Source organism: Dermochelys coriacea, chromosome 11 (assembly GCF_009764565.3).
Source record: "Dermochelys coriacea isolate rDerCor1 chromosome 11, rDerCor1.pri.v4, whole genome shotgun sequence".
Taxonomy (NCBI): domain Eukaryota; kingdom Metazoa; phylum Chordata; order Testudines; family Dermochelyidae; genus Dermochelys; species Dermochelys coriacea.
This window is the reverse complement of record NC_050078.2, coordinates 64908069-64933519: the sequence shown is the minus strand read 5'-3', so window position 1 is coordinate 64933519 and position 25451 is coordinate 64908069. Positions and strand designations below refer to the sequence as shown.

The window sequence follows — 25451 nt, the reverse complement described above, 5'->3', positions numbered from 1 at the left end:
CCCCAGGCTCTGTTTGCCAGAAGCTGGGATTGGGCAACAGAGGATGGATCACTTGATGATTACCTGGAAATTTTAAAATGTCTTTGTCTTAGGGAACAATGAGAGATTGAGAATAAAGATTATGAAACAATCCTGCAGCAGCAGTTTACCAGCATTTTCTCTTGAACATGTTCACGTCAGTGAAATAATGGCAATATTGACTAACATACACATTAACCTGGTCCCTTTGTTATTTACAGTAACAATACCCTTGGTACCCAGTAAACAAAAGGCCATAACAATTCTTTACAAAGTATAATGTTGATGATGAGGGGAAAAAGAATGAGGAATTCTCTTTACTGGACAAAAAAATTCCCTTTTGTCCAATTCATGTGGAACCAGCACTGTGTTCTCTATATAAAGGACTGTTGAACCTCCCAGAGTATTGAGGTCTTGCAGCTAAGCTCTGGCTAACATGGCAAAGGTAAGAAAAAAATTAGTGAATACTGTGTTGAAATACAGTATACCATTATTTTATGTGTGTGTGTACATATACAGAGTATGTCAGCCTAGTAATAGATTAACAGAAAGAAATGAAAACATACACACAAGTGTGCAATAACTGGATTAAAAATGGAAATATTAAAATCTTATGTGCTTACTAACAGCCAAATACAAAGATATTTGATATGTACAAAATCTTTATTTTAGGTTTATTTTTTCTATTTGGTTGGTGTTTTATTTTCTGACTTTTTAAAGAGCGTTGTATTTCACAAACAGGCACACCATTCTTTGGAGTCATGTTATCAGAAGGTGCTGCAATTTGCACATTGCAATATGGGAATATGTCTGAATATTCTCCTTATTTATTTATTTATTTTTAAGTATCAACTGATGTCATAAAAAAAAAACACTACATTTAACTCCTACTTGGAAGTTGCTGCTACTAGCATAACGCTATTCAAGTGACTGAAGTATTAGCGAGAGAATACCACAGCATCATCTGGAAGGAGGGTCCCAACTATGGGATCATTTCCCTCTGCTCCAGTTGGATGTTTTCCTTCCCTGAGACTTTCATCCTCCTCAACAGCACAGAGGCTGTCAGACCAAGGGTGGGACCATTCTACTGTGTCCCAGAAAGTCTCACCTATGTACCTCTCCTGTCTCTTTTAGCTCCTCCAGTTCAGCCACCCTGGTCTCCAAAGCCCATACATGGTCTCTGTGGGCCAGGAGCTCCTTGCACCAAATGCACACGTACTCCACCTGCCCATAGGGCAGATAATCCTACATGCTGCATTGGGTGCAATAAACTGGATAGCCCTCCACTCTGTTGAGGGACTTCTGCCTGAATTCTCTTTTTACTCCTGCAGCTCCTTCCTTTGTTGATGTTTTGTTTTTATCGGGAGGTGTTTTTGGCTTTAAGTTCAAAGAATGTTAAGTGTATCTAGCCCCTCCCCCCCCCCCACACACACACACACTCCCCCTCACAAAACTCCCCTGCTAGCCGCTCCTGGTCCCTACCTCCTCTGGTCGTTTAGGAGTGGGCTTTTTAAAGCCCTGGTCTTCCTGAATAGCCCATCCCCTGGTTAAGGGTTGGTGGGTGCTAAAGGGCTTAGGGATCAAAGCCTCGTTAAGAAGTTCTCAGCCTTGTCACTAGGTTCAGCAGACGGTCCCCCAAACAAGCAGATCACACGGTATATTTCAGTCAAGCAGCAAGCACATCACAAACACAGACACTACAGACAACAAACTTACCCCAAGAGTCACATCATCGCTCCTCCTTCACCTGGAGAACTCCCTCGCCAATCTCCCGTTAGCCTCTCCTGTTCACTAGCTTAAAACGGTTCCTGACCTGCCTAAATTACACTGTTTCAGAATGCCAACCAGCCAAAAACCCCAGCAGTGCAAAAGTGGCTCATGCTCCTTCTCTTCTTGGACTCCTAGAGGTACAGCACACAATCTCCACCTTGCCAACTCGAAGCGCTGGAGAACGTCAGTTCATTAGAATCCTTAGGGTAAGATCTGAAGACATCTGCTTAGCTCATCATCCACTGAACCAATCACATTTCACTAGCTGTGACCCTGATAGGAAAATGTATATCAGTGCTTCAATATTAATCCTGGATGTTTTCTAGGCCTGATCCAAAGCCCACTGAGGACAATGGAAGCCTTTCCATTGATTTCAATAGGTTTTGCAGATCAGACCTATGGGAGCCAGAAGCTCAAGGCCAGTTTTTTAAACAAATGCTTTAAAACGTTATTAGATTTGCTTTGTTATTTCAACCCAGATTATATTCTACGAGGACAGAGACTTCCAGGGCCGCTCCTATGCGGTCACCACCGATCAGCCAGATATGCATGCTCACCTTAACCGCTGCAACTCAATCCAGGTGGAAAGTGGCTGTTGGATGATCTACGAGCGCCCCCATTACATAGGACATCAGTACTTCCTGAAAAAGGGGGAATATACAAATTACCAGCAATGGATGGGGTTCAATGACTCCGTCAAGTCCTGTTGCATAATCACACCAGTAAGTTCACTGTCCTTTCTATGGGCGATGATTATTTTTGTTGTACTAGAGTAGCACTAGAACCATCAAACAAGTTGAGGGATCTATTGTGCTAGGTGCTGTAAGAGACAGTCCTTGTCACAAAGAATTTACAATCTGGATAAAGGGACAGCCAAAGTGGGGGAGGGAATGGGAAACAGAAGCCCAAATAGATTTGTAAAGGTGTTTAAATCCTGAACATGTTTAAATGCTTTGCTGGACGGGAGCCAGCGTGCTCAGTTGGAACCTGAAGCCCCAGTCCTGCAAATGCCAAGGTGAAGGTTACTCATGTGAGTAAGGCGTTGTCTATGCATGAAAGTTGTACAAGGATATAATTAAAGCAGTACAACCCCACTCCTGTGGAGGTAGGTATACTGGTATAAAGGTGCTTAAAGTCACAAAAAGGGGAATAGGCTAAACTGATATAAAGCACCTTTATACCAGTATAGCTGTCTACACTCGTGGTTGCACCATGAAAACTATATTGGTAAAAGAATCACCCCGCTAACCTGCCATAGTTATCCTGGTACAGGAACCTGCCTGCATACTTTCCAACATTTCGAGAGACTAAAGCAGGATGCACTGCCACTCAGGTTTGGCCCATATACCTCTCTGTAGATGGAGACAGAGGGGTGTCGGGCCAACTACCCCCTTCCCCACATCTGTCCCAAAATGCAGGAAATGTTCACTTCAACTGGGACAGGAGTGGAGGTTGTGGAGGGATCAAAGCAGAACACTCCTGCAAAACGTGGGATGGTTGGGAGGTCTGTGTGTGTAGCTTAGGCCTTACTGTTTGCAGAATCCAGGCCTAAAATACAAACTCGGGGTCTGATACTTCAATCATTGAAGACAGTCAGAGTTTTTACCATTGATTTCAATGGGAGTATGATCAGGCTTTGATTTTGTACATCATCTTTTGTACAAATTGTATCCCAAAATGCTTTAGAGAGTTACAGAGTTAAAATAAAAACAATTAACAGAGGTAGAAAGAAACTAAGAGCAGTAGGGAAGAGGGAAAAATTAAGGTGAAATATTTAAAATATCAGGCTATGTTCTTAGTTCAATGTGTTCCGTTTTCTCCTAGAGAGATAATGAATATATATTTTTCTTTCAGATATATAAGGAGGAGGTTGTTAGGTGAGATAGCAATTCTGGTATTTTTGAGATAATAGGTATTCACTATTTCTTATGAAAAGCAGAATTACTAGTTGATAAATTAACGCCAATCTGTTTATAGATATCCGAGCAGTGAGGCAAGAATATAATTAGGGATTCTGATTTTTGGTTTTAACCAATAAACACTGATAAAACACTCCCAATAAAAAAATGAATCAGATATTTATCCAGTAAACACTGGAAAAACCACCAGAAAGGTTTACTTGTGGGTCAAGCTTCCGTCCCCACTCTGAACTCTAGGGTACAGATGTGGGGATCTGCAAGAAAACCTCTTAAGCTTATTTTTATCAGCTTAGGTTAAAACTTCCAAGGTACAAACTATTTTCCTTTTTCCCTTGGACTTTATTGCTACCACCACCAAGCGTCTAACAGATATATAACTGGGAAAGAGTCTGCTTGGAAAGTCTTTCCCCCCCAAAATCCTCCCCAAACCCTACACCCCCTTTCCTGGGGAAGACTTGATAAAAATCGTCATCAATTTACATAGCTGAACATAGACCCAAACCCTTGGATCTTAAGAACAGTGAAAAAAGCAATCAGGTTCTTAAAAGAAGAATTTTAATAGAAGAAAAAGTAAAAGAATCACCTCTGTAAAATCAGGAGGGTAAATACCTTACAGGGTAATTAGATTCAAAACATAGAGAATCCCTCTAGGCAAAACCTTAAGTTACAAAAAGACACAAAAACAGGAATATCCATTCCATTCAGCACAGCTTATTTTCTCAGCCATTTAAACAAACAGAATCTAACACATATCTAGCTAGATTACTTACTAAGTTCTAAGACTCCATTCCTGTTCTGTCGCCAGCAAATGCATCACACTCACACTCACAAACAGAGACTTTGTTTCTCCCTCCCTCCAGCTTTTGAAAGTATCTTGTCTCCTCATTGGTCATTTTGGTCAGGTGCCAGCGAGGTTATCCTAGCTTCTTAACCCTTTACAGGTGAAAGGGTTTTTCCGCTGGCCAGGAGGGATTTTAAAGGTGTTTACCTTTAAAGGTGTTTACCAATCATAGATAGGGTGAAACGCTGGCTGGGATTTCTTCCTGGAGCTCAAGGAAAAAACAGAGTTAATAAGACACATGCGCCTCTAAATATACTACCAAGTATATAAAGACTAACAATATTTTCCACATCTCAAGGACAATTTTAACCAGTTGATTCTGGGAAATTTTCATGAGAGAGTGCATCAGCCACTTTGTTAGAAGCTCCTGAGATGTGTTGGATGTCGAAATCAAAATCTTGGAGAGCTAAACTCCACCAAATAAGTTTTTTGTTATTTCCCATGGCGGTATGAAGCCACTGTAGCCCAGCATGGTCGGTTTGCAGGTGGAAACGCTGTCCCCAAACATACGGGCGTAGCTTTTTTAGAGCGTAGACAATGGCATAACATTCTTTTTCATTGACTGACCAGTTGCTTTCCCTCTGAGATAGCTTCTTGCTGAGAAACACTAAAGGGTGGAATTCTTGATCCAGTCCTTTCTGCATTAAAACTGCTCCAACGCCACGCTCGGACGCATCGGTGGTTACTAGGATCGGATTGTCAAAGTCTGGGGCCCTTAGTACAGGGTCAGACATGAGTGTCACTTTAAGCTGGTTAAAGGCCTTCTGGCACTCTTCAGTCCACTGCACGGCATTTGGCTGTTTCTTTTTGGTTAGGTCTGTCAGTGGGGCGGCGATTTGGCTGTATTGCAGTACAAATCGCCTGTAATAACCGGCCAAACCTAAGGAGGATTGAACCTGTTTCTTTGACCTTGGGACAGGCCACTTTTGGATAGCATCCACTTTGGCCTGTAGGAGGTTGATAGTTCCTTGACCCACCTGGTGTCCAAGGTAAGTCACTCTGTTTAGGCCTATTTGACACTTCTTAGCCTTAACGGTTAGTCCTGCCTCCCTTATGCGCTCAATGACTTTTTGTAGACGTTCCAGATGTTCTGTCCAGGAATCCGAAAATATGGCCACATCATCAATATAGACGACTGCATATTCTCCTAATCCCGCTAGGAGACCATCTACAAGTCTTTGGCAGGTCGTGGGTGCATTCCGCAGCCCGAAAGGGAGTACATTAAATTCATACAGCCCGACATGTGTGGTGAAGGCTGACCTTTCCTTGGCGGATTGATCTAGCGGTACCTGCCAGTACCCCTTGGTTAAGTCCAAGGTAGAGATGAACTGGGCCCATCCCAGTTTCTCTAATAGTTCATCTGTGAGTGGCATTGTATAGTTGTCTGTGCGAGTTACAGCATTTAGCTTACGGTAGTCCATGCAAAAACGTATCTCCCCATCTGGTTTGGGAACTTGAACCACTGGAGATGCCCATGCACTGCCAGAGGGGTGGATTACACCCATCTGTAACATCTCCTGGATCTCCCATTCTATAGCAGTTTTAGCTTGAGGAGACACCCGGTAAGGTTGGACTTTAATTGGGTGAGCATTACCTGTGTCAATGGAGTGGTATGCCTGTTCAGTCAGTCCTGGGGTGGCTGAGAATGTCGTCGCATAGCTAGTGCACAGCTCCTGGATCTGCTGTCGCTGCATATGCCCAAGGGTCATGGAGAGGTTCACCTCTTCCACGCCACCTGCACTTTTCCCTTCATAGTAGACCCCTTCAGGCCACTCAGTGTCATCTCCTCCCTGGGCTGTAAACTGACAAACCCTTAATTCTCTGGAATAAAAGGGCTTTAGAGAATTAATATGGTATACCTTAGGCTTTCGGTTGGAGGTGGGGAATGCTATGAGATAATTAACAGCTCCCAGGCGCTCCTGGACTGTGAATGGCCCTTCCCACGATGCTTCCATTTTATGGGCCTGGAGTGCCTTTAAGACCATGACCTGGTCCTCTACTTTGAAGGAATGCTCTCTGGCATGTTTATCATACCAGGCTTTTTGCTCTTTTTGAGCATCCTGTAGGTTTTCTTTAGCAAGGGCTAGAGAAGTTCAGAGGGTGTTTTGTAGGTTGGTTACAAAGTCCAGAATGTTAGTTCCTGGAGAAGATGTAAATCCCTCCCATTGCTGCTTCACCAACTGTAATGGCCCCTTAACCTCGCGGCCATATACAAGTTCAAATGGTGAAAACCCTAAACTGGGATATGGTACAGCTCTATAAGCAAAGAGCAACTGCTGCAACACTAGGTCCCAATCATTGGCATACTCATTTATGAATTTACATATCATGGCCCCCAAAGTTCCATTAAACTTCTCCACCATGCCATTTGTTTGATGGTAGTAAGGAGTGGCAACCAAGTGATTTACCCCATGAGCTTCCCAAAGGCTTTCCATAGTTCCTGCCAGGAAATTAGTTCCTGCATCTGTGAGGACGTCGGAGGGCCAACCTACCCTGGCAAAAATGTCTGCTAGTGCCTGGCACACACTTTTAGCCCTGGTGTTGCTTAGAGCTACTGCTTCCAGCTATCGGGTGGCAAAATCCATGAAAGTCAGTATGTACTGCTTCCCTCCAGATGTCTTTTTCGGAAAAGGTCCCAGAATATCCACAGCTACTCGCTGAAATGGAACTTCAATGATGGGGAGTAGCTGGAGAGGGGCTTTGACCTGGTCTTGGGGTTTTCCCACTTTTTGGCATATCTCACAAGACGGGACATAGGTAGAAACATCCTTGCCCATTCCCTCCCAGTGGAATGACCTCTCCAAACAGTCTTTGGTCCTATTCACCCCAGCATGGCCAGGATGATCATGGGCTAAGCTCAAGAGCTTGACCCGGTACTTAGTTGGAACTACCAACTGTCTCTGAGGATGCCAGTTTTCCTAGTGTCCACCAGAAAGAGTTTCCTTTATAAGAGTCCTCTTTCTACAACAAACCTGGATCGATTAGAAGAGCTGAGAGGTGGTGGGTTGCTCCGTGCCGCCGTCCAAGCTCTCTGGAGGCTTCCATCTGCTTCCTGTTCAGTCTGGAACTGTTCCCTTGATGCTGGAGACATCAGTTCCTCATTGGATTGTGGACCTTGCTTGGTCCCTCTGGAAGCGATGTAGGGGATGGGGCTGTTTCCATTGACTGTGAACCGCTCTCCGCTGGTGCACTATGTTGGGGTTCAGGCTCCGGCTGAGCCTCTTGTGTAGGGTTATCGGCTGCTGCCAGTTCAGGTTCGGTGGGGTCCTCTGGGGTTGGGGTTGCAAGTACTGGATTCAGTGCTGGCAATGGGTCTGGTGTGGGCTGTTCCGCCAGTTTCCGTCCTGGGACTGGCTCTGTCTGGGTCTCTGAGACTGGATCCACTACTGCTGTTGCAGACATTGGCCTGGGGTCCTGGTCCATCACCTCTGACCAGGTCCTGGTAGAAGTTTCCGGAACAGAGCTAGGCATGACGGCTTGTTTAGCCTGGCTGCGGGTGATATTCCCACCCTCTTGGCTCGCTTCACATGATTGGCCAAGTCTTCCCCCAACAGCATGGGGATGGGATAATCATCATAGACTGCAAAAGTCCACGTTCCTGACCAGTCTTTGTACTGGACAGACAACTTGGCTGTAGGCAAATTGAAAGAGTTTGACTTGAAGGGTTGAATCGTCAGTTGGATCTCTGGGTTGATTAAATTGGGATCCACTAAGGAAGCATGGATAGCCGACACTTGGGCTCTGGTGTCCCTCCACGCGGTGACCTTCTTCCTGCTCACACTCACAGTTTCCCTACGCTCCGAGGGTATCTGGGAGGTATCTGGACCTGAGGACCTCTGGTGTGATTCCAGTGCAATGAACTGTAATCTGTTGGGGTTCTAGGGGCAGTTGGCCTTTACATGCCCCGGCTCATTACATTTAAAACATCGTCCAGCTGACGAGTCACTGGGGTGAGGTAGGTTGCTGGAGAACGGTGTGGTGGGATGATAAGGTGGCGGGAAGGTTCCTTGGGGGGTAGATGGGGCCTTGGGTGGCCCCTGGTAGGAGGGGGTGCTCTGAGGTTGTCCCTTCTGGTATCCATTCCAACTGCGACCAGTTTTTTTCCTCTCTGCCACCTCCACCCATTTGACTCCAATCTCCCCCGCCTCGATTACAGTTTTGGGCTTCCCATCTAGGATGTATCTTTCTATTTCCTCAGGAAGACCCTCTAAGAACTGTTCCATTTGTATTAGGAAGGGCATATCTGCTGGAGATTTAACACTTGCTCCTGATATCCAGGCATCCCAATGTTTCACAATGTGGTAAGCATGTCGGGTAAATGATGTCTGGTTTCCACCTTAGGGCTCTGAACTGCCGACACGAATGCTTGGGGGTTAGCCCCATTCTGACTCTTGCCTTGGTTTTAAACAGTTCATACTTGTTCATGTGTTCCTTAGGCATTTCAGCCACCACCTCAGCTAAGGGTCCACTGAGCTGCAGCCTCAGCTCTACCATGTATTGTCTGTAGAGATGCTGTACCCAAGGCAGGCCCTTTCGAAGTTTTCTAAGAAGGCCTCAGTATCATCGCCTGCCTTGTAGGTGGGGAACTTTCTGGGATGGGAAGTAGTACCTGGAGAAGGATTGTTAGGGTTTGTTGGTATATTCTGCTGAGCCTTTGCCTTCTCCATCTCCAGTGCATGCTTCCTCTCTTTGTCCTTTGCCTCCAGTTCTTTGTCCTTTGCCTCCATTTCCCTCCTGTGGGCAGGCTCCATTTCTTTTTCCCTTGCTGCATGTGCATCCATCTCCATCCACATAAGTTCTATCTGTCTTTCATATTCCTTTTGTTTTTCCTCAACCTCCAAACTGGCTAATTCCAGCTTTTGTTGAACCGTGGAGTCTGTCATCCTAACCTCTCTGTTTTTAACTAACTTTACACCCGAGAGTTAGAAAGAAAACCAAAAAAACCCCCCAAAACTTGGCTTGTAAAATTTTGCTGTGCTGTTCGGATAACTATGTTCTCTGATAGTGATTGTCAGCCTACAGAGAAATCCTAAAAAAAAAAAAAACAAAAAAAAAAACCCACCTAACATCTTTGTCTCCAGGCAAATAGGCAGAAAACCCCTCTAATTGCTCTTAGGAAAAAAAAAAAACTTCTTCAGGTCTGTGAAGACTTATGAATTTCCCTGCAGGTTAACTACCCTGCCTTTAGGTAGAGAAAACTCCAGCTCACAAAAGACAATCTCCTTTTGTCTCTGCTCTGGCCCCAAAGCAGAGAAAAAAAAAAACTCTAACTGCTTTCAGCTTAAAACCTGCTTTCCAGCAGCCCGAAGGGAAAAAAATATTTCCTTTTAAAATCTGTGCTTCTGGTTCAAAAAATCTCAAATTGATCTCAAAATGATTTCAAGTTAATCCCACCGCTCTGCCACCATGTCAAGGTTCCTTCCCCACTCTGAACTCTAGGGTACAGATGTGGGGACCTGCATGAAAACCTCCTAAGCTTATTTTTACCAGCTCAGGTTAAAACTTCCCCAAGGTACAAACTATTTTCCTTTTTCCCTTGGACTTTATTGCTGCCACCACAAAGCGTCTAACAGATATATAACTGGGAAAGAGCCCGCTTGGAAACGTCTTTCCCCCCAAAATCCTCCACAAACCCTACATCCCCTTTCCTGGGGGAAGGCTTGATAAAAATCCTCACCAATTTACATAGGTGAACACAGACTCAAACCCTTGAATCTTAAGAACAATGAAAAAAGCAATCAGGTTCTTAAAAGAAGAATTTTAATAGAAGAAAAAGTAAAAGAATCACCTCAGTAAAATCAGGAGGGTAAATACCTTACAGGGTAATTAGATTCAAAACATAGAGAATCCCTCTAGGCAAAACCTTAAGTTACAAAAAGACACAAAAACAGGAATATTCATTCCATTCAGCACAGCTTATTTTCTCAGCCATTTAAACAAACAGAATCTAACACATATCTAGCTAGATTACTTACTAAGTTCTAAAACTCCATTCCTGTTCTGTCCCCGGCAAATGCCTCTGCCTCTGCCTCTGCCTCTGCCTCTGCCTCACCCTCACCCTCACCCTCACCCTCACCCTCACCCTCACCCTCACACTCAAACAGAGACTTTGTTTCTCCCTCCCTCCAGCTTTTGAAAGTATCTTGTCTCCTCATTGGTCATTTTGGTCAGGTGCCAGCGAGGTTATCCTAGCTTCTTAACCCTTTACAGGTGAAAGGGTTTTTCTGCTGGCCAGGAGGGATTTTAAAGGTGTTTACCCTTCCCTTTATATTTATGACAACTTGTATCTAAGGACTTGCCTACATGGAGCAGTAATGCGGACTATGGGGGTATCATTTCTATAGTGCACCAGCATGTTGCACATTAATTGGACCATGTAGACCCTGCTGGTGTGCACTAAAGGTTCCCCAGTGTACTTTAATGTAGTGCTGTTTGAAAAATTTCTACGTTAAAGCTCACTAGGGAACATTACAAAGGGATTATTCATTACTGTAATGAACGATATATATAATATACATTCCTCATTACAGTGGATACAAAGAGAAAGACCTTTTTGGACAGCCAGATAAAACTCAAAAATTGCTAAAAATAAACCCCCAAAAATGAAATTAATAAACTCTGAAAAACAGATGCCCTCAACATAATACATTTTGATATATAAGGCCCTAACCAGTGAGGGTCTCACCATGCAGCTAGACACCATACAAACACATAGTGAGAGACAGGGCTGAAGTAGAGCTTACAAACTTAAGAGACAAAGGGTGGGAAGGGAAACCGAGGTACAGAGTGATGAGGCAATCTGCCCATGGCCACCTGGCAGGTTAGTAGCAGAGTCAAGAACAGAATCCAGCTCTCCTGAGCACCATTCTAGTGCCCTATCCACTGGAGAACAGTAATGCTGGCAATGCTGGTGCATATGACCCTTATGGCAGTCCAGCTGTCATTTACCACTTGCTTTCATCCTTCACTTGCTAAAGCTAGGTATAATTTACACACCCTAGGCTTGATTCCCCACTGCTTACACTATCCTTACACCACTGGAACTCTACTGAAATCATTGGAGTTGTGTAAAACTGTCAGAGAGGTGGTGAATCAGGCCCTTTTTCTGCTAATTGAACACAAGTTGTCATTCATTTATGTATCATTAATGTCAATAAAGCAGCAAGCAACCTATGATCATATAGAGCTGCTGCTTGTGTGCTATACACCTGTGTTTATGTTTGTCTTCCCAGAAGGATACGAGTCTATGAGACAAATGATGTGGGAGGCAGGATGACGGAATCCTTCTGTGACTATCCTTCTCTCTATGACGAATTTCATCCCAGGGACATCCAGTCCTGTCACATTTTTGAAGGAAACCAGATTTTCTGTGGGCAGCCAAACTACCAAGCATGATGGTACCTCCTGAGACCCAGAGAGTACTGGGGAGTCACTGACTGGGGAGCCGTGACCGCCATCGTTGGTTCCTTTAGGCCAACAGCATACGTTCCCTAAGCAGCACACACTTCCATGCTGTAAACTCGTCTCTTCATTGAGGTAATACTATTTAAACAATTTGTTGCTCTTTTGGGTTGGGATGTTCAAAGTTGCCTAATGGAAGTTAGGTTCCCAATTGCCCTTCAGTGTTTAAGGCCCGATCCAAAGCTCATTAAAGTCCATGGGAGTCTTTGGATCAGGCACTTAAGTGGCAGGGTCCAATCTGGCTCACCGGCCTAACACTAGTAGTTCCACGGAAATCAGTGACCCGGATTAACTCCAGAGTCAAGCTCAGAAAACAAATAGGCAAAACACAGCTACAGCCAAATTGCTGAAATGGAATTTGATCTGCCGAGTGAGATTCACATAAATGACTGCATGATTCTGCGCTTCGCAAAATGGTTTTCAGTTCTTGTTGGAAGAGACGCGAACGTTCATCTTCAGGATGTTCTGAACGACTCTTCCCAGCATGACTTTTCAGTCCTGTAACACAGAGTCAATGGACCATATTCTGAACCTGCACTCATTATGACCTGTACCTTACTTCAGGAGAGGCCCCATGAAATCAATGGCACTGCTCAGGGTAAGCAAGGGTGGCTGAGTTGAGCCGATAGTTCTTTTGCAAGCAGCTTTCTAGTCCTGCCCATTGTATGCTGGGATTTATAGTCCTGAGACACACAAACTAGACTACGACAAAGCATTTCTGATTGATTTATACCATGTTTATCAGTTACACCTCTCTTCTTGGCAACCAGCATTTGTAATGTGATTGGTATCATATAATAAACCTTGTTGGAGCTTACACATCGCTCTGTTGTTCATTTCTCAGTAAAATAAAAATATATGATAAAGACCCTAACCCTGCAATCAAATAGCAATGGAAAATCTCTGTGCCCATCTGCAGTCTCACTGAGGTCAATGGGGTTCTGCACAGGCCTGCATGGATCTGATTGTAAGATCAGAGGTCATGCTTTGCTTTTCTGTAGTGTCAAGTGTTTTAAAAATATGAACTAACCACAACTCTGGGAGGAAGCTACACCCCAGGCCTGCTGGAAGAGCCAGAGGATTTTTCGGTGTATTTATCTTCAGGTACATCTACCCCGCAAATTAAGATGCAATTGCAGAATGGATAGGCATAGCCACATTAGCTTTAGTCTGACACTCTGAAAGCTATGCTTCTTAGTGCCATGTTGGAGCAGCAGACGTTTTGTGGGAATGACCTTCAAGCTGTTCTATTCCCCCTTCTCAAAAGAGCTACACATTGGGATAAGGCTTCAGAAGTTGGGGACTTTCAGATTATGAAGTGAAATTGTGAGCTATTTTGTTAATTACTGGTAAAGCTTGGCTATCATTGCCCCTTTGGCCAAGACATAGTGGAAATATGAGGCCTTGCAGGGTAGTTTCCATTTGGATGAGAAATCAGTGACATGGGGCCAGGATAGTTTCTATATGTAACTTGTCTATTTACAAAATGTACACAGGTCCCATTTCCCTGAACAGTCTGGGGTCCCTGAACAGCACCCATGTCCTGCCACAAGAAGCATCCATTTTCCAGCCCGCTGCTTCTCTCAGGGCTCACCAGACTCCAGGGCCAGCCTTATGGGTGGGTGACGTGGGTGATCGCCCAAGGTGCCGTGTGGGGGGGAAGGAGAGTGGGCACTCTGATCAAGAGGCTGCAGAAGGGCCATGCCCATCCGGGAGGCGGGGAGAGGGGATAAAGGGGGCTGTGGGGCAGGAGGCAGGCGCTCACATGGGTCCCCTCTCTGTCATCTTGGCTGCATGACACTTGCAACGCCCCCGCCACCACTTCACCTGCTGCTGCTCTGCCTGCTAAGCGGCCGTCTGCTGCTCTGGGAGCAAGACTTGAAGGCTGCCAAAGAAAGTTTGCCATTTGCCCTAAGGCCTGCCCTGCCAGACTCACAGCCACATGCAGACAGCTTCTTTCCAGGGACCCCCCCAAACTCGATCTCCCCACTGCTGATTGTTTAGCCTCCTTCCACCCCTCAGCCCCCGAGTTTGAAACCTAGGAAACCCTTCTGGCTCCACACTCTCTCATGGGCAGGCCAAGGAATCTGGGCATTAGACTCCTGCAGTCTGCCGTACCCTAGAGCCCCAGCTGAGTGCTGTAACCCACCCATTCACTAAGGGCTACTGAATGCCTTGCACCAGCGACCCCTAATAGGGACTGATTGCAATGGCAATGTTCATCATTGTTTGACTTGATCAGTAGCTTACAACCAAGACCACAATTTAAACAAAAACAAAACCTACAGACAAAATACCGACAGTGTAATTAGAAACAAAGGAACAACTTAATCCCTAGTGTATCTCCATTGAGTTAAACCAGGGTGATTTGGGCAGAGGCGGTTCTGAGCTGCAAAGTGAAAATTGGAGTTTGGGTTTATTCAGATTTAATATTTTGATTCAGACCCACCTCCAAATATTATTATTTATTCGTATGACTGTAGCTCCTAGGAATCCCAGTTAGAGACCAGCACCCCATTGTGCTACACAGAACAAAAAGACAGTCCTAGCTTTAACCCTCCTTTATATAATAATCCAGTTATGAGAAGGGTTACTCAATATAAAATGGTTCACATTTCCAGCAAACTGTTTTTGATTCCATGGATAATAAGTAAATCACTACATCCCAGGGAACTGGCCTGGCCCCTTCCCCTCATTTCTACCCCTCCCCCCCCCAGCAAATCTGGGTCACTGGCCAGGCCCCCCTCACTGCCAGAGCTCCAAACACCCCCAGAACTAGACCAGAGGAGAGGTCTTGAGGCATCTCGGACCTTCTCAATATGCCAGAGATCCAGCTGGGAAGCCAAGCAGTGACAGGAAATGCTGATGAGGAGACCTCGCTGGTATGTTTGGGTGGTATATTTAACCCGTCCATCCCGTTTATGCAGGTTCATATGCAGGGGCTTAGGGACCTTTATTCCAGGTCCTGAATGTGCACCACCATGACTGTTTATGGGCGGTCAGAGGTAGCTACAGGAGCAGATGGAAGTATGTCTCCATGCAGCATCCTTATAGCCCTGTTCAGTCACCATTTTCACTCCCTCCTTCCTCTCCTCAGTTGATGACTCATTAAAAACATCCCATATAGGGATGTTTATACTAACTGCACTCCTCCCAATCCCCTGGCAACCGGGAATAGCTCTTCCCTTCACCCACCTGTGCCAGTAGGGCTCTCTGCCTCCTCCCCAGCCATGACTACATGTGGGTGAGCAAAACACGGCATGCAAGTGGCAGAAAAAGATGGTAAAACTGCTCCCACATCACTAGATGCTTGTTTATTGCATTAGCACAAGAAAGAGCCCAATTTATGTAATGGCTAAAGACACCTAAAATCAGTGTGTGATCATTGCCCTGAGCAAACACAGCATTTCAAGCATTTAATGGTACAATAGTTTTATCATTGTTTAAAAGGCCCTTAAGATTATACAGGTTATAAAAGGCATCTGAGGTAATTGGGCAGTAATGCACATAGCTGCACAATTTCACTGTAATTGTATCAAGCACGGGAGTGGTGCATCTAAGTGCACACATGCAACATATTGCAGGCTACAGGCACTAAAGCATATGTATCACAGTTGGAAAATCTCACTTGTTTTAACATGTACTTTGTGCAAATCTATGGCAGTTATAACTCAGAACCTCCAGAAAGACGTTCCTACTGGAGAACAGGATTCAGAGGCCAGTGGCTGCAATGCAAGGACAGTTCTCCCATCATATCTATCAAGGCTCTGATGTTTCTGATCAGAATGTTGGTCTCCTACATTGATACGCTGCACTGGGTTAGATTCCACATGTGTCCTCTCCAGAAGTTTCTCATTTCCCTGAAGCCATGGGCCCCATCCTCCCTGTCCTCCTCTAGTGCTGGTACCAAAAGGAGTCTCCACATTTCCTCTCTCAGTGGCTAGAAGGTAGCTACTCAAAGGGCCACAGGATGCCAGAATCAGCAGGGGTTAAAGAGAGCCTTTGGGCCCAGTTAGCCCCACCACACTATACCTGCAGTCAATGCCAGGCCGGGGGCAGGGAGAAAAGAAGAGAGCCTGGCTCAGTTCGGGGCTGACTGGTGAAAAGGCAACAGCTAGTCGCCTTCCTACCTGAGGTGAAGGAGCACTAGCCTGCCCGCCTGGCCTTAAAGACTGAGGCTCCTCAACCAAGCAGGGGGCTAAGAGCCATGCGCTCTTACCACTAGGCCACTTGGCCACTGCCTGTTACATGTATATTTTGGAATTCTCCCAGCAAAGTCTTAATATGAGTCTAAAGCCCCAGACTCTCAAATGCCAAAGGGCAACCATTTCCATAGAGACAGAGGTTAGGGGTCTATTATAGGAGCGGGTGGGTGAGGTTCTGTGGCCTCCGATGTGCAAGAAGTCAGACTGGATGATCACAATGGTCCTCAGACTAGAGGATCATGATGGTCCTCAGACTAGAGGATCATGACGGTTCCTTCTGACCTAAAATCTAGGAGCAAATGAGCACAGGATTCAATTGCATCTGGACGTCAGATGGTCTCTTGGCTGCCTTGCATGTCAACCCTGCACAACACGGGGAACTTCCCCTTATCACCAGAACAGCAGTATTGCATCTCTCCTGGTAGCAAAGTTGTGCTAAGAGCTAACGCCGCCTATCTCCCCCAGATAAACACTATGTTCTGCAGGTAACAAGAATTTATTCTTCTCTCCTTTTGTTCACATGCAAGACACCTTCTGAAAAGCCCTGGCATGCTCTGGATGTCTGGTGAGCTCTAAAAATCTACATTGAATCACTAAAGCAATCCAGAAAATCTTTAACTCTATTTGCTCTGTAACCACCTGTCCATCATCAGATGAGAGGGGGAAAAAACAAAAACAAAGACACAAAAAGTTTCAATGAGTAGATGTCCATGATGCATTTCAGAAATTCACAAATCCAGAAGCCTTTCTCCACCTTAAACTTTCTTGTCTATTCATTCAGCACCAGGGCAGCCTCTTGTCCGAAGAGTAGCACACAAAGAGAGATGTTGGATGGCCACTTGATCATCTGTCCACGCCTTCACAAATTAAATGTGCAGGTCTGATCAGGCCCTGCCTTTGGAAGGATGATTCCTCAAGCTGTCCTCACCCATTTAAAATAGAAAATCTATCTCCTTCACATTGCAGATCGCTATTCATCCTTTGTTTCCTCCCCTGGTTACACAGTGCTATGGGATATCTCATTGTCCTGGATCTGTGAGCTTTCCTTGCAAAGAAAAATAGGAATTTATCTCAATTTACCTGGAAATTTCCTTTTTTCTACCAGGAAAGCCTGCAGATCCATCCCATCTGGCACAAATGTTACTATTCTGATGGAAGGATTACAATACTGCATCTTTACTCCTTTCTCTCTTTGGTACACAGTATATCTCTGTCTGCTCGTAGGAACATGTTTATGTGTATTTTTGGCTATGGTCACTAACCTGTTGGTTAATGGTTCAAGGAATTAGGTTAATCATAGAATCATAGATTTTAAGGTCAGAAGGGACCATTATGATCATCTAGTCTGACCTCCTGCACAACGCAGGCCACAGAATCTCACCCACCAACTCCTGTAACAAACCCCTAACTTATGTCTGATCTATTGAAGGTTAATGAAGTAGCTTTGGAAGTATCACAAACTAGTTGAATCTCCAGAGGTGTGGTCATACCCTCTCTACTTTGACTGACTATCTGGTTCTGCCTCACAGGAGCTGCCAGCAGGGGAAGACACATTTTCATGGATCTGTGGGTTTTCCCTGATAGAAGAATGGAATGATACATTTTCCTAATCTCACAAAATCATGTATAAGGAACAATACACACACACACACACACACAGAGCACTGGTTTTACTCTGCTGACAGTCAGGTTTTAAATCAGGGAAGCTGGCAATTCTAGAAAATAAAAAATTCCCCCTAATTTTTCATACCCTCCAATGAGAATTTATTAAATTTATTTCTCTGGCCAAACAAATGAATCTGGAAATAAATATCTGCATCCTGCTCTGGGAGCTTGAGAATGGTCTGATACTCTTGGGAATAGTTTTCAATCTCTCTCTCTATGTGGAAAGAGAGAGAAATGTGGGCTCCCTAGAAATTTTTTTGTCTTAACTAGCTCATGCATTCTTCACCATAACCGTGATCATTTATAACAGCTGCTTCACTTTTATCAACAGGTATAGTAGAGGTATTAGCATGATGCAAAAGTTAAAAAAGACATAAAGAGGAGTACTTGTGGCGCCTTAGAGACTAACAAATTTATTTGAGCATAAGCTTTCGTGGGCTAAAGCCCACTTCATCAGATGCATGCAGTGGAAAATACAGTAGGAAGATATATATATATATCTACAGAGAACATGAAAAAATGGGGGTTGCCATACCAACTCTTAACAAGACCAATCGATTAAGGTGGGCTATTATCAGCAGGAGAAAAGACAGACGTTCGCTCCTAATTATACTAATCACATTTCAGGCCTTTTTAATGTCATAGTGAATATTTTGCTAATAATCAAGTCATTAGACATGGATCTAAACCAAAACCCAGATTTAAATACCTCAGGCTTTGGGGGCCTTTTGAAATCTGCAGCGAACCTCAATCAGAATTTTGAAAGTCTGTATTATCAAAACCCTTGATCCAAACACTCCTAAGCTTCGGAATCTGCGAGGCCCAGATATGAACTGTCTTTACATACAACATAAGCTTTGCTTAGCCAGAAACTTACTGCCCTAATGTGTTTACTGTGTGAATTATGGTGTATCTAAAATATATCTTGGAATGGGTTCTACTGTACCTTGTAACCATCACTGAGGGTTTTTTCACCCTTGCCTATTATTGCTCTGTCTTAAATTCTTACCCTTTCACAACCCTCTCTGCTTCTCTCTCTTAACTCCACTTGCTGACCAACCCATTCCATCTATAGCAGGATTACTGAGTTCCAGATACACAATGACTATTCAAAAGGCACAAAGAACTAGAAAACCTGTCTGTGGCGAACAGAAAGAAGCAGATTGTGGAAGTGCGTATGAATGAACCTGAGCTCCCAGTGAAAGGCAGTGACCAAAGCCAAATGACAATACAATATGCAGACGAAGGGCTTCCAGTTTGGATACTTAAGCTGCATTAAGCTATCCGTGCAGTAACTGCAGAAGAGAAAGTCAGTCAGGTGATTTGTCAGGACGGCAAAGGTAATTTTTTATTATATTTCCATTCCCCTCCCACCACACACACATACACTTTTTAAAGCCCCTTTTGGTAGCTGATGATTGTTTTCCGCCCCACACACACATCTTATTACTATATTCTTCATCTTTCAGATCCACAGCTGGTGTCAATCAGGGTAGCTCTGCTGAAGTCAACAGAACTATACCAATTGAGACCACCTGAGGATCTGGTCCTGACTTTAAGGAGGAACTCTTCTGTCCCACCTATATCAGCTGCTACTTTCTTGCTATGCCCCATCTGGAGAGAAAGGGAAAGACACACACACACAGAAAACTCCCACTGGAGTTACCCAACACTGATACTATCCTGTCAGTCAACCAGCCAAGGATTGTTATTAATACACAGTAATGTGGTCTGTTCCTTTCTCAAGTGGGTCACCTACAGTGCCTAATTGTAATGAAAGAGGTGCCAGTGCTCAACAATTAGGTGCTGGAGCTCAAGCAATTTTTTTACATTCATAACTGATGCAGCAAGCCCAGAGTTGCCGGGACTATGAACTGCCAAGCCTTGAGGTGCCGGGGCTCACCCCTGGCAAGCCTTGGCACAAATTAAGCACTGGTCAGCTGTTCTCTACCTGCCTCCACTGACATGGAGGGACCATACTTGAAGCCATGTCCAATATTATAGTTATCTACCCAATCAATGACCCTTCTTTACAGTGAGCAATATCAACATGAGCTGAACCAAAGCAAGGCACTACACCAGCTAACACCACAATGGTCCAACCCACGCAGAATTCTCTGTAACACAGCTCTGATGGTCTATCCCCTCTCTCTAGATCATCTTCTATGAGGACAAGAACTTCCAGAGCCACTCCTATGAAAGCACCAGTGACTGTCCTGATCTGCAGTTTCAGCTGAGCCACTGTAACTCCATCCGGGTAGAAAGTAGCTGTTTCATGATCTATGAACAACCCAATTACATGGGACAGCAGTATTTTCTCAATAAGGGTGAATATTCTGACTTCCAGCAATGGATGGGCCTCAGTGATTCCATCAAGTCCCGCTGTGTTATTGCATCAGTAAGTCAGCTGTCATTTATTTCAAACTGTAGTAATTCTATCAGAGAATTAGGCACGATCTCAGACTAATACATTACAGAGTGCAATAAAATCTGTATGTGGGCCTGGCTTTCCTGAAGGAAGCCAGTTGTGAGGATGCTCCTGGTATAAAACAATTACAACGTACCTGAGCAATAAATTGAACAGGGCTGTTGGCCACCTGTGAGTCTTCAGCAGTGCATAATAGTTTTGTGTAGCTAGAGGAAAGAAAGAAGTGTGGGTGCCACTGGGTTCCAGGTGACTACATGTGCATTGGTTGACTGGAACCCACCCTCATGAACATTCGTTCTGAATGGCTGTGGGGTTCTACCTCTGCTCCCTTCCTAGTCCCCAGTGCACGGGATTGAAGATGAAGAGAGGGGATCAGGGAGCATTCCTGAAGGAACAAGGGGGTGTACTGAAGTATACTGTGCTCCTATTATTCTCTGTTTCCATGATCCATGGGGTATAAATTACAGCCCTGGGCCTGCTCTTACTTACACCAGGCTAGACCCTAGAGCACCCCCTTATAAGAGTATTGAAAAGGTGACTTAAAATACAAGGATGGGCTCACTAAGAACTGAGGACGTGGGGCAAGATGGAGCCTTTGGGTTCAGCCCATGTAAGGGACACTACATAGCTGCACCACTCAAGGAGAGGTATCTTTCCTGCTTCCTCCTAGCTAGAGTTGGGGTTCACTTAGTACCCCCCTTTTGGGGATGGAACTTATTCCCTTCAGGCCTGTCCAGTTCTGCTGCTCGGTATGCGGTAGAGGGCAGAGCCAAGGCAGTCCTTTCCCCTGAGCTCCAGTCTAAGAGGATCATACCAGCCCTTACCCCCCTTACCCCTACTGCAACCTAGGGAACAATCAAGCCCTTCTTACCATCTGCATTTGCTGCAGTGGGACCATGCACAGCAGCAAGTGCTATGCTCGGGAGTGTTTGCAGGACTAGTTCCTTATAATAAAAGATGCCAAACAGGGGGGACTTCCCAGGACCTCAGATTCTGTTTTAAGACTCAACCTCATCAGAACAGAACTGAAAGTAACAACACAAGTGCAATGTGCCTAAGCCCACAGGGCTGTTGTCCCTGGATTCCCAGTCAGATGGGGTTCCATCCTGCCTCCATTGAATTCAGTGACCAAGCTCCATTGAAGTCAATGAGGCAGGATCAGGAGCAGAGCAAGAAACTGGAGGGAGTCCAGAGGTGTGCAATAAAAATGATCCGGAAGCAGGATGGATTAATATATGAGGAAAACTGCAAAGAGCTACTTATGCCAAGAGAAGCAACTGCTAAGGGTAAGGGGCACATGAGAACACTGTACAAATATTAGAAATATCAGGGGGGAGAGGACTTAGTTTTGGTGGTAGAAGGGGGATATAACTAGGGGTGACAGGATGGAGATGAATTTCCACCGAGTAGTTGGATAACTTCCTAGCAGGGGGTTGTATTAGGGTCTCTACACAAACAAGTTGTGCTGCTTTAACTATCCCAGCTGACTGTGGGGATCTACTACTTCTACACCCATACCACATACAGACTGAACAGAAGGGACCTTGTAGGAATGCTGGGTCTGTCACTGCCCATTAGTTCACTACAAAGTTTTAGGGCTGGGACAGCTTGTTTAAATAGATCAATATTGTCCCCTCTCTAGTGACAGCAGGGACTGAACTCAGAACCTTCACCACTAAGAGAATGACCCTCTACCGCTTGAACTAAAGGAGCAACTCCATTAGGTAACAGCGAGAGTAGCTTTTGGGGCAAACACGTAGCGTGCAGCAATCTGGGGTATGAATGTACAGCACTCCAGCCTTTCCCAAGCTAACTGGTGATATAGCGCCTCCTGCTGCATGCTGACAGATCCCTAACATGCACTGCGGTACAGTGGTTTGAACCACCACTGTACCAATGGGAACTTTTAGTGTGCGGTAGCAGGGTCCACACAGTCAGTTAGTGCCCAGCATGCTAAAGCACTATGGATTTGCAGCCCGTCTTGCCGCACAGTAGGCGTTCACATAAATAAGCCCTTCCTCTCTGATGTGGATCAGCCACTTGAAGCAGGAACAACACACACTGACCTTGTGGGTGGCACATCTTATTCAGGCTTGTATAAAGGTGTCTCCCTTTAAAGGTTACATGCAAATCAAGGGGGAATGGGTTTGTGCCCTTTTTTGCTACTTTGTGGTCCATAAAGGAGCCCTGAAGGTTTTTTAAAGTTTTTTTTCCCTTGCCTTCCCCCTTCCCTCCCCTCAGAAATATCGGGACTGTTGAGTCTTGTTTCATTTTTCACCATTTCTTGGGTGACTTAGAAATGTGGGTTAGGAGCTTTCTCACCCTTAACTGAAGAGATGTAGGAGCTGAATTCCTAACAAAGAGAGCTTTTTTCCCATTGTGGTTAATTAGACGTTAATGAAAAAATAAACAAATCAAAGGGCTGGGATACACTGGCTGGCCCAAAGACTTTCAAATAGTCTGAATAAAAATAATCACTTCTGTCATCAATTATAAGCAAGTCCCACTTCCTTTGTAGCTGTGGTATTATACTTCATGAGGTCTTTCAGAGTGAATAAGAGCTGGGTTTTTTTGTATCTTTAAACTATATTTTTATTGTATTTGAACAATAATGTCATCAATAGAACATCGGCAATGCAAAAGATTGTTAAAGATCAATCTATATCAGCAGAATTTATCTAGTGAAGGAGAAGTCCAGAGTATCACCGCTTTCCTATACAAAATTCATTGAGAGGTAAATCAAACACTTATACTCTCGGAAGCCAACTGCTAGAGCTGTGTCAATAAAACAGAGGTTCATTTCCTGTACAAGTGCCTGAGTTTACTTCTCAGACACACGGCAAATAAGAGCACACAAAAAAGAGGTTACACATTTTTGAAGAAAGGTTTCTTATAGAATGATAGGACTGGAAGGGACCTCAAAAGGTCATCTAGTCCAGTCCCCTGTAGGAATTAAGGCTCTAAAAATTTAATCGGGTTCCTCTCCTTAGAGCAAAGATTATATATCTTTGCGAGAGAGATGGAATGGAGGCCAGAAATCCTTAAGGCTGTGACTCCCGCTATTCTATAATGGACTATTTTATGGGACATACTTTACTCCAAACTAGGGCCCTGATTCAGTAAACCATTTAAGCACATTCCTAAATTCATCCCAAGGGAGCAAAGCACTTAAGCACCTATGTGACTTTAACACAGTGTGGTCTCATGGATAAAGCACTAGATTGGGGCTCAGTACCCCTGGGTTTCATTCCCAGCCCTGCCACTACCTTCAGGGTGATTTCAGTTACAGCCTTTGTCTGTTAGATTAAAGAGCCCTTGAATATCAGACATCACCTGTCTGTGTATAGTTACATATCTACCTTGATCAAGACAATTTTAACCTTTGATGAGATAAAAGGGCAGAGTACCTTAAATCTTCCATTACAAGGTGTGTTTTTCAGACCTTGAATCATTCTTGTATGCCTAGGTTATCCCTTGCAACACACTTGAGTTGCATTTCCATTTTACAGATGGAGAAAGTGAGGCTCAATAACGTCTCAGTATTTCCCTAGGATCGTGTGGATTAACCATAGCTCACAGTCAGGACTCATGCATTCTAATCCCAGTTTTGACACTCATTTGTTCTGTGACCTGGGATCCAGCACCCTCACCACGTGCTTTCATTTCTGGTTGAAAGTTCACCTGTGCCATTTATTTTTTTTTAAGCAAAAGGAGCTTTTCAATTTCACAGACATTCAGATAGTGGAAAATGTTGCATGCAAAAATTAATCTCCATTTTTCCTATTCATTTCATGGAAGTTTCACAAACTCAGATTCAGCTGGGGGAAAAAAATGTGTTTGATGGCTCTTTCCCCCATCTGTCCTATGTAGACATCTCTCGTGCTTCAGTTACTTTCCTCTTTTATCACCTTAATAATAGTAATAAGAGCACTTAATTCTTACATGGTGCTTCACATCCGTATACCTCAATATGCTTTACCAAGGAGGGTTTCACCATTTCCATTTTCCAGGTGCAGAAACCGAGGCACGGAGCGTAACTTCTCCAAAATCACTCAGGAGGTCAGTCACAGAACTGAGAAAAGCCAGGTTTCCTGCCTCCCATTCCAGTTCCATACCCATTGAGCAAGACTGCTTTTGACTTAAATTCTTCTTTTGACAGATGTTTCCTTACCAAGACTCCAGATCCGATCCAAAGCTCATTGAAATCAATGGGAGTCTTTTTATTTATATCAATGGGCTTTTGGATCAGGTCTGCATAGCTTCCAAGTATCAGAAAAGGTCCAGACACCTTTTTTATATTCTCTCTTCTCTTTTTTGCCACTGCAGCAGAAGGGCTCCAAGATAAAGATTTGTGAGAGAGAAGCTCTAAGAGGACAAATGATGGAGTGTGTAGAAGACAGCAGCGAAGTCCACGATTGCTTCCAGTACCACAACGTCAGCTCCTGTAATGTACTCGAGAGGCACTGGCAGAGCCACAGTGCAGATGGCAGTAGCACGTGCTGGAACCCGGGGAGTACAGGCAACTCACCAAGCGGGGAGCCCTGAACAGCTGACTCGGCTCTTTCTCATCCCACTTTCACTTCAGACATTGTCTGAGTTCTTGCCATTCTGCTTCAATGGAAAAACAAACCCAGTACACTGGCACTTCAGCAGCAGTTCTAGTCTAGGTGGGTGTCTAGCAAGGTTTGTTTTCTTTTAAAATGGCTATTAAACTCAATGTCAAATGGTACAAGGGTTATGAAGAGTGAACACTCATAAGGAATATCTGTATATTTAAACCCTGTGCATTTATTACATTGAAAACATGCCTGTGACAGACCCTACAGATGACCTAGAATGGAAGATAACTTGTCACACAGAGGACTACAGACTAGATCCAGCAATGTGCTAAGCGCTGTGGCCCCAATCCAGCAAAGCACTTAACCACATGCTTAAGTCCCATTGATTTCAATAGGGCTACCCACATGCTTTAAGTTAAGCATATGCATGAGTGTTTTGCTGGATCGGGGCCAGAGTTCTCAGAATCATGGTCCTAGCAGAATGAACACAGGAAGTTGGTGTTGTAAGGGACTCTCAAATAAAGCTAGGGACAGTAGATATTGCAGTACAGAGTAGTCCTTGCCTGAGCACAGGATGCCTAATTT

At 44.5% G+C, this 25451-nt stretch overlaps 1 protein-coding gene and 1 pseudogene across 1 annotated transcript; both read left to right on the top strand.

The window, feature by feature from the left end:
* The first annotated feature begins 2284 nt into the window (after positions 1-2284).
* On the top strand, positions 2285-12744 carry LOC119863162 (gamma-crystallin 2-like). Its single transcript, XM_043505657.1, has 3 exons — positions 2285-2510; positions 11318-11334; positions 11781-12744. Exons 1-3 carry the CDS (start codon positions 2334-2336, stop codon positions 11941-11943), a joined length of 357 nt encoding a protein of 118 aa, XP_043361592.1. The 5' UTR covers positions 2285-2333; the 3' UTR covers positions 11944-12744.
* A 2084-nt stretch (positions 12745-14828) lies between these two features.
* On the top strand, positions 14829-24860 carry LOC119863161 (annotated as a pseudogene).
* Positions 24861-25451: the final 591 nt, after the last annotated feature.

What these genes read in the sequence shown, in the direction of transcription:
- LOC119863162 (XM_043505657.1), top strand. Translation starts at nt 2,334, where the DNA reads ATGCATGCTCACCTTAACCGCTGCAACTCAATCCAGGTGGAAAGTGGC.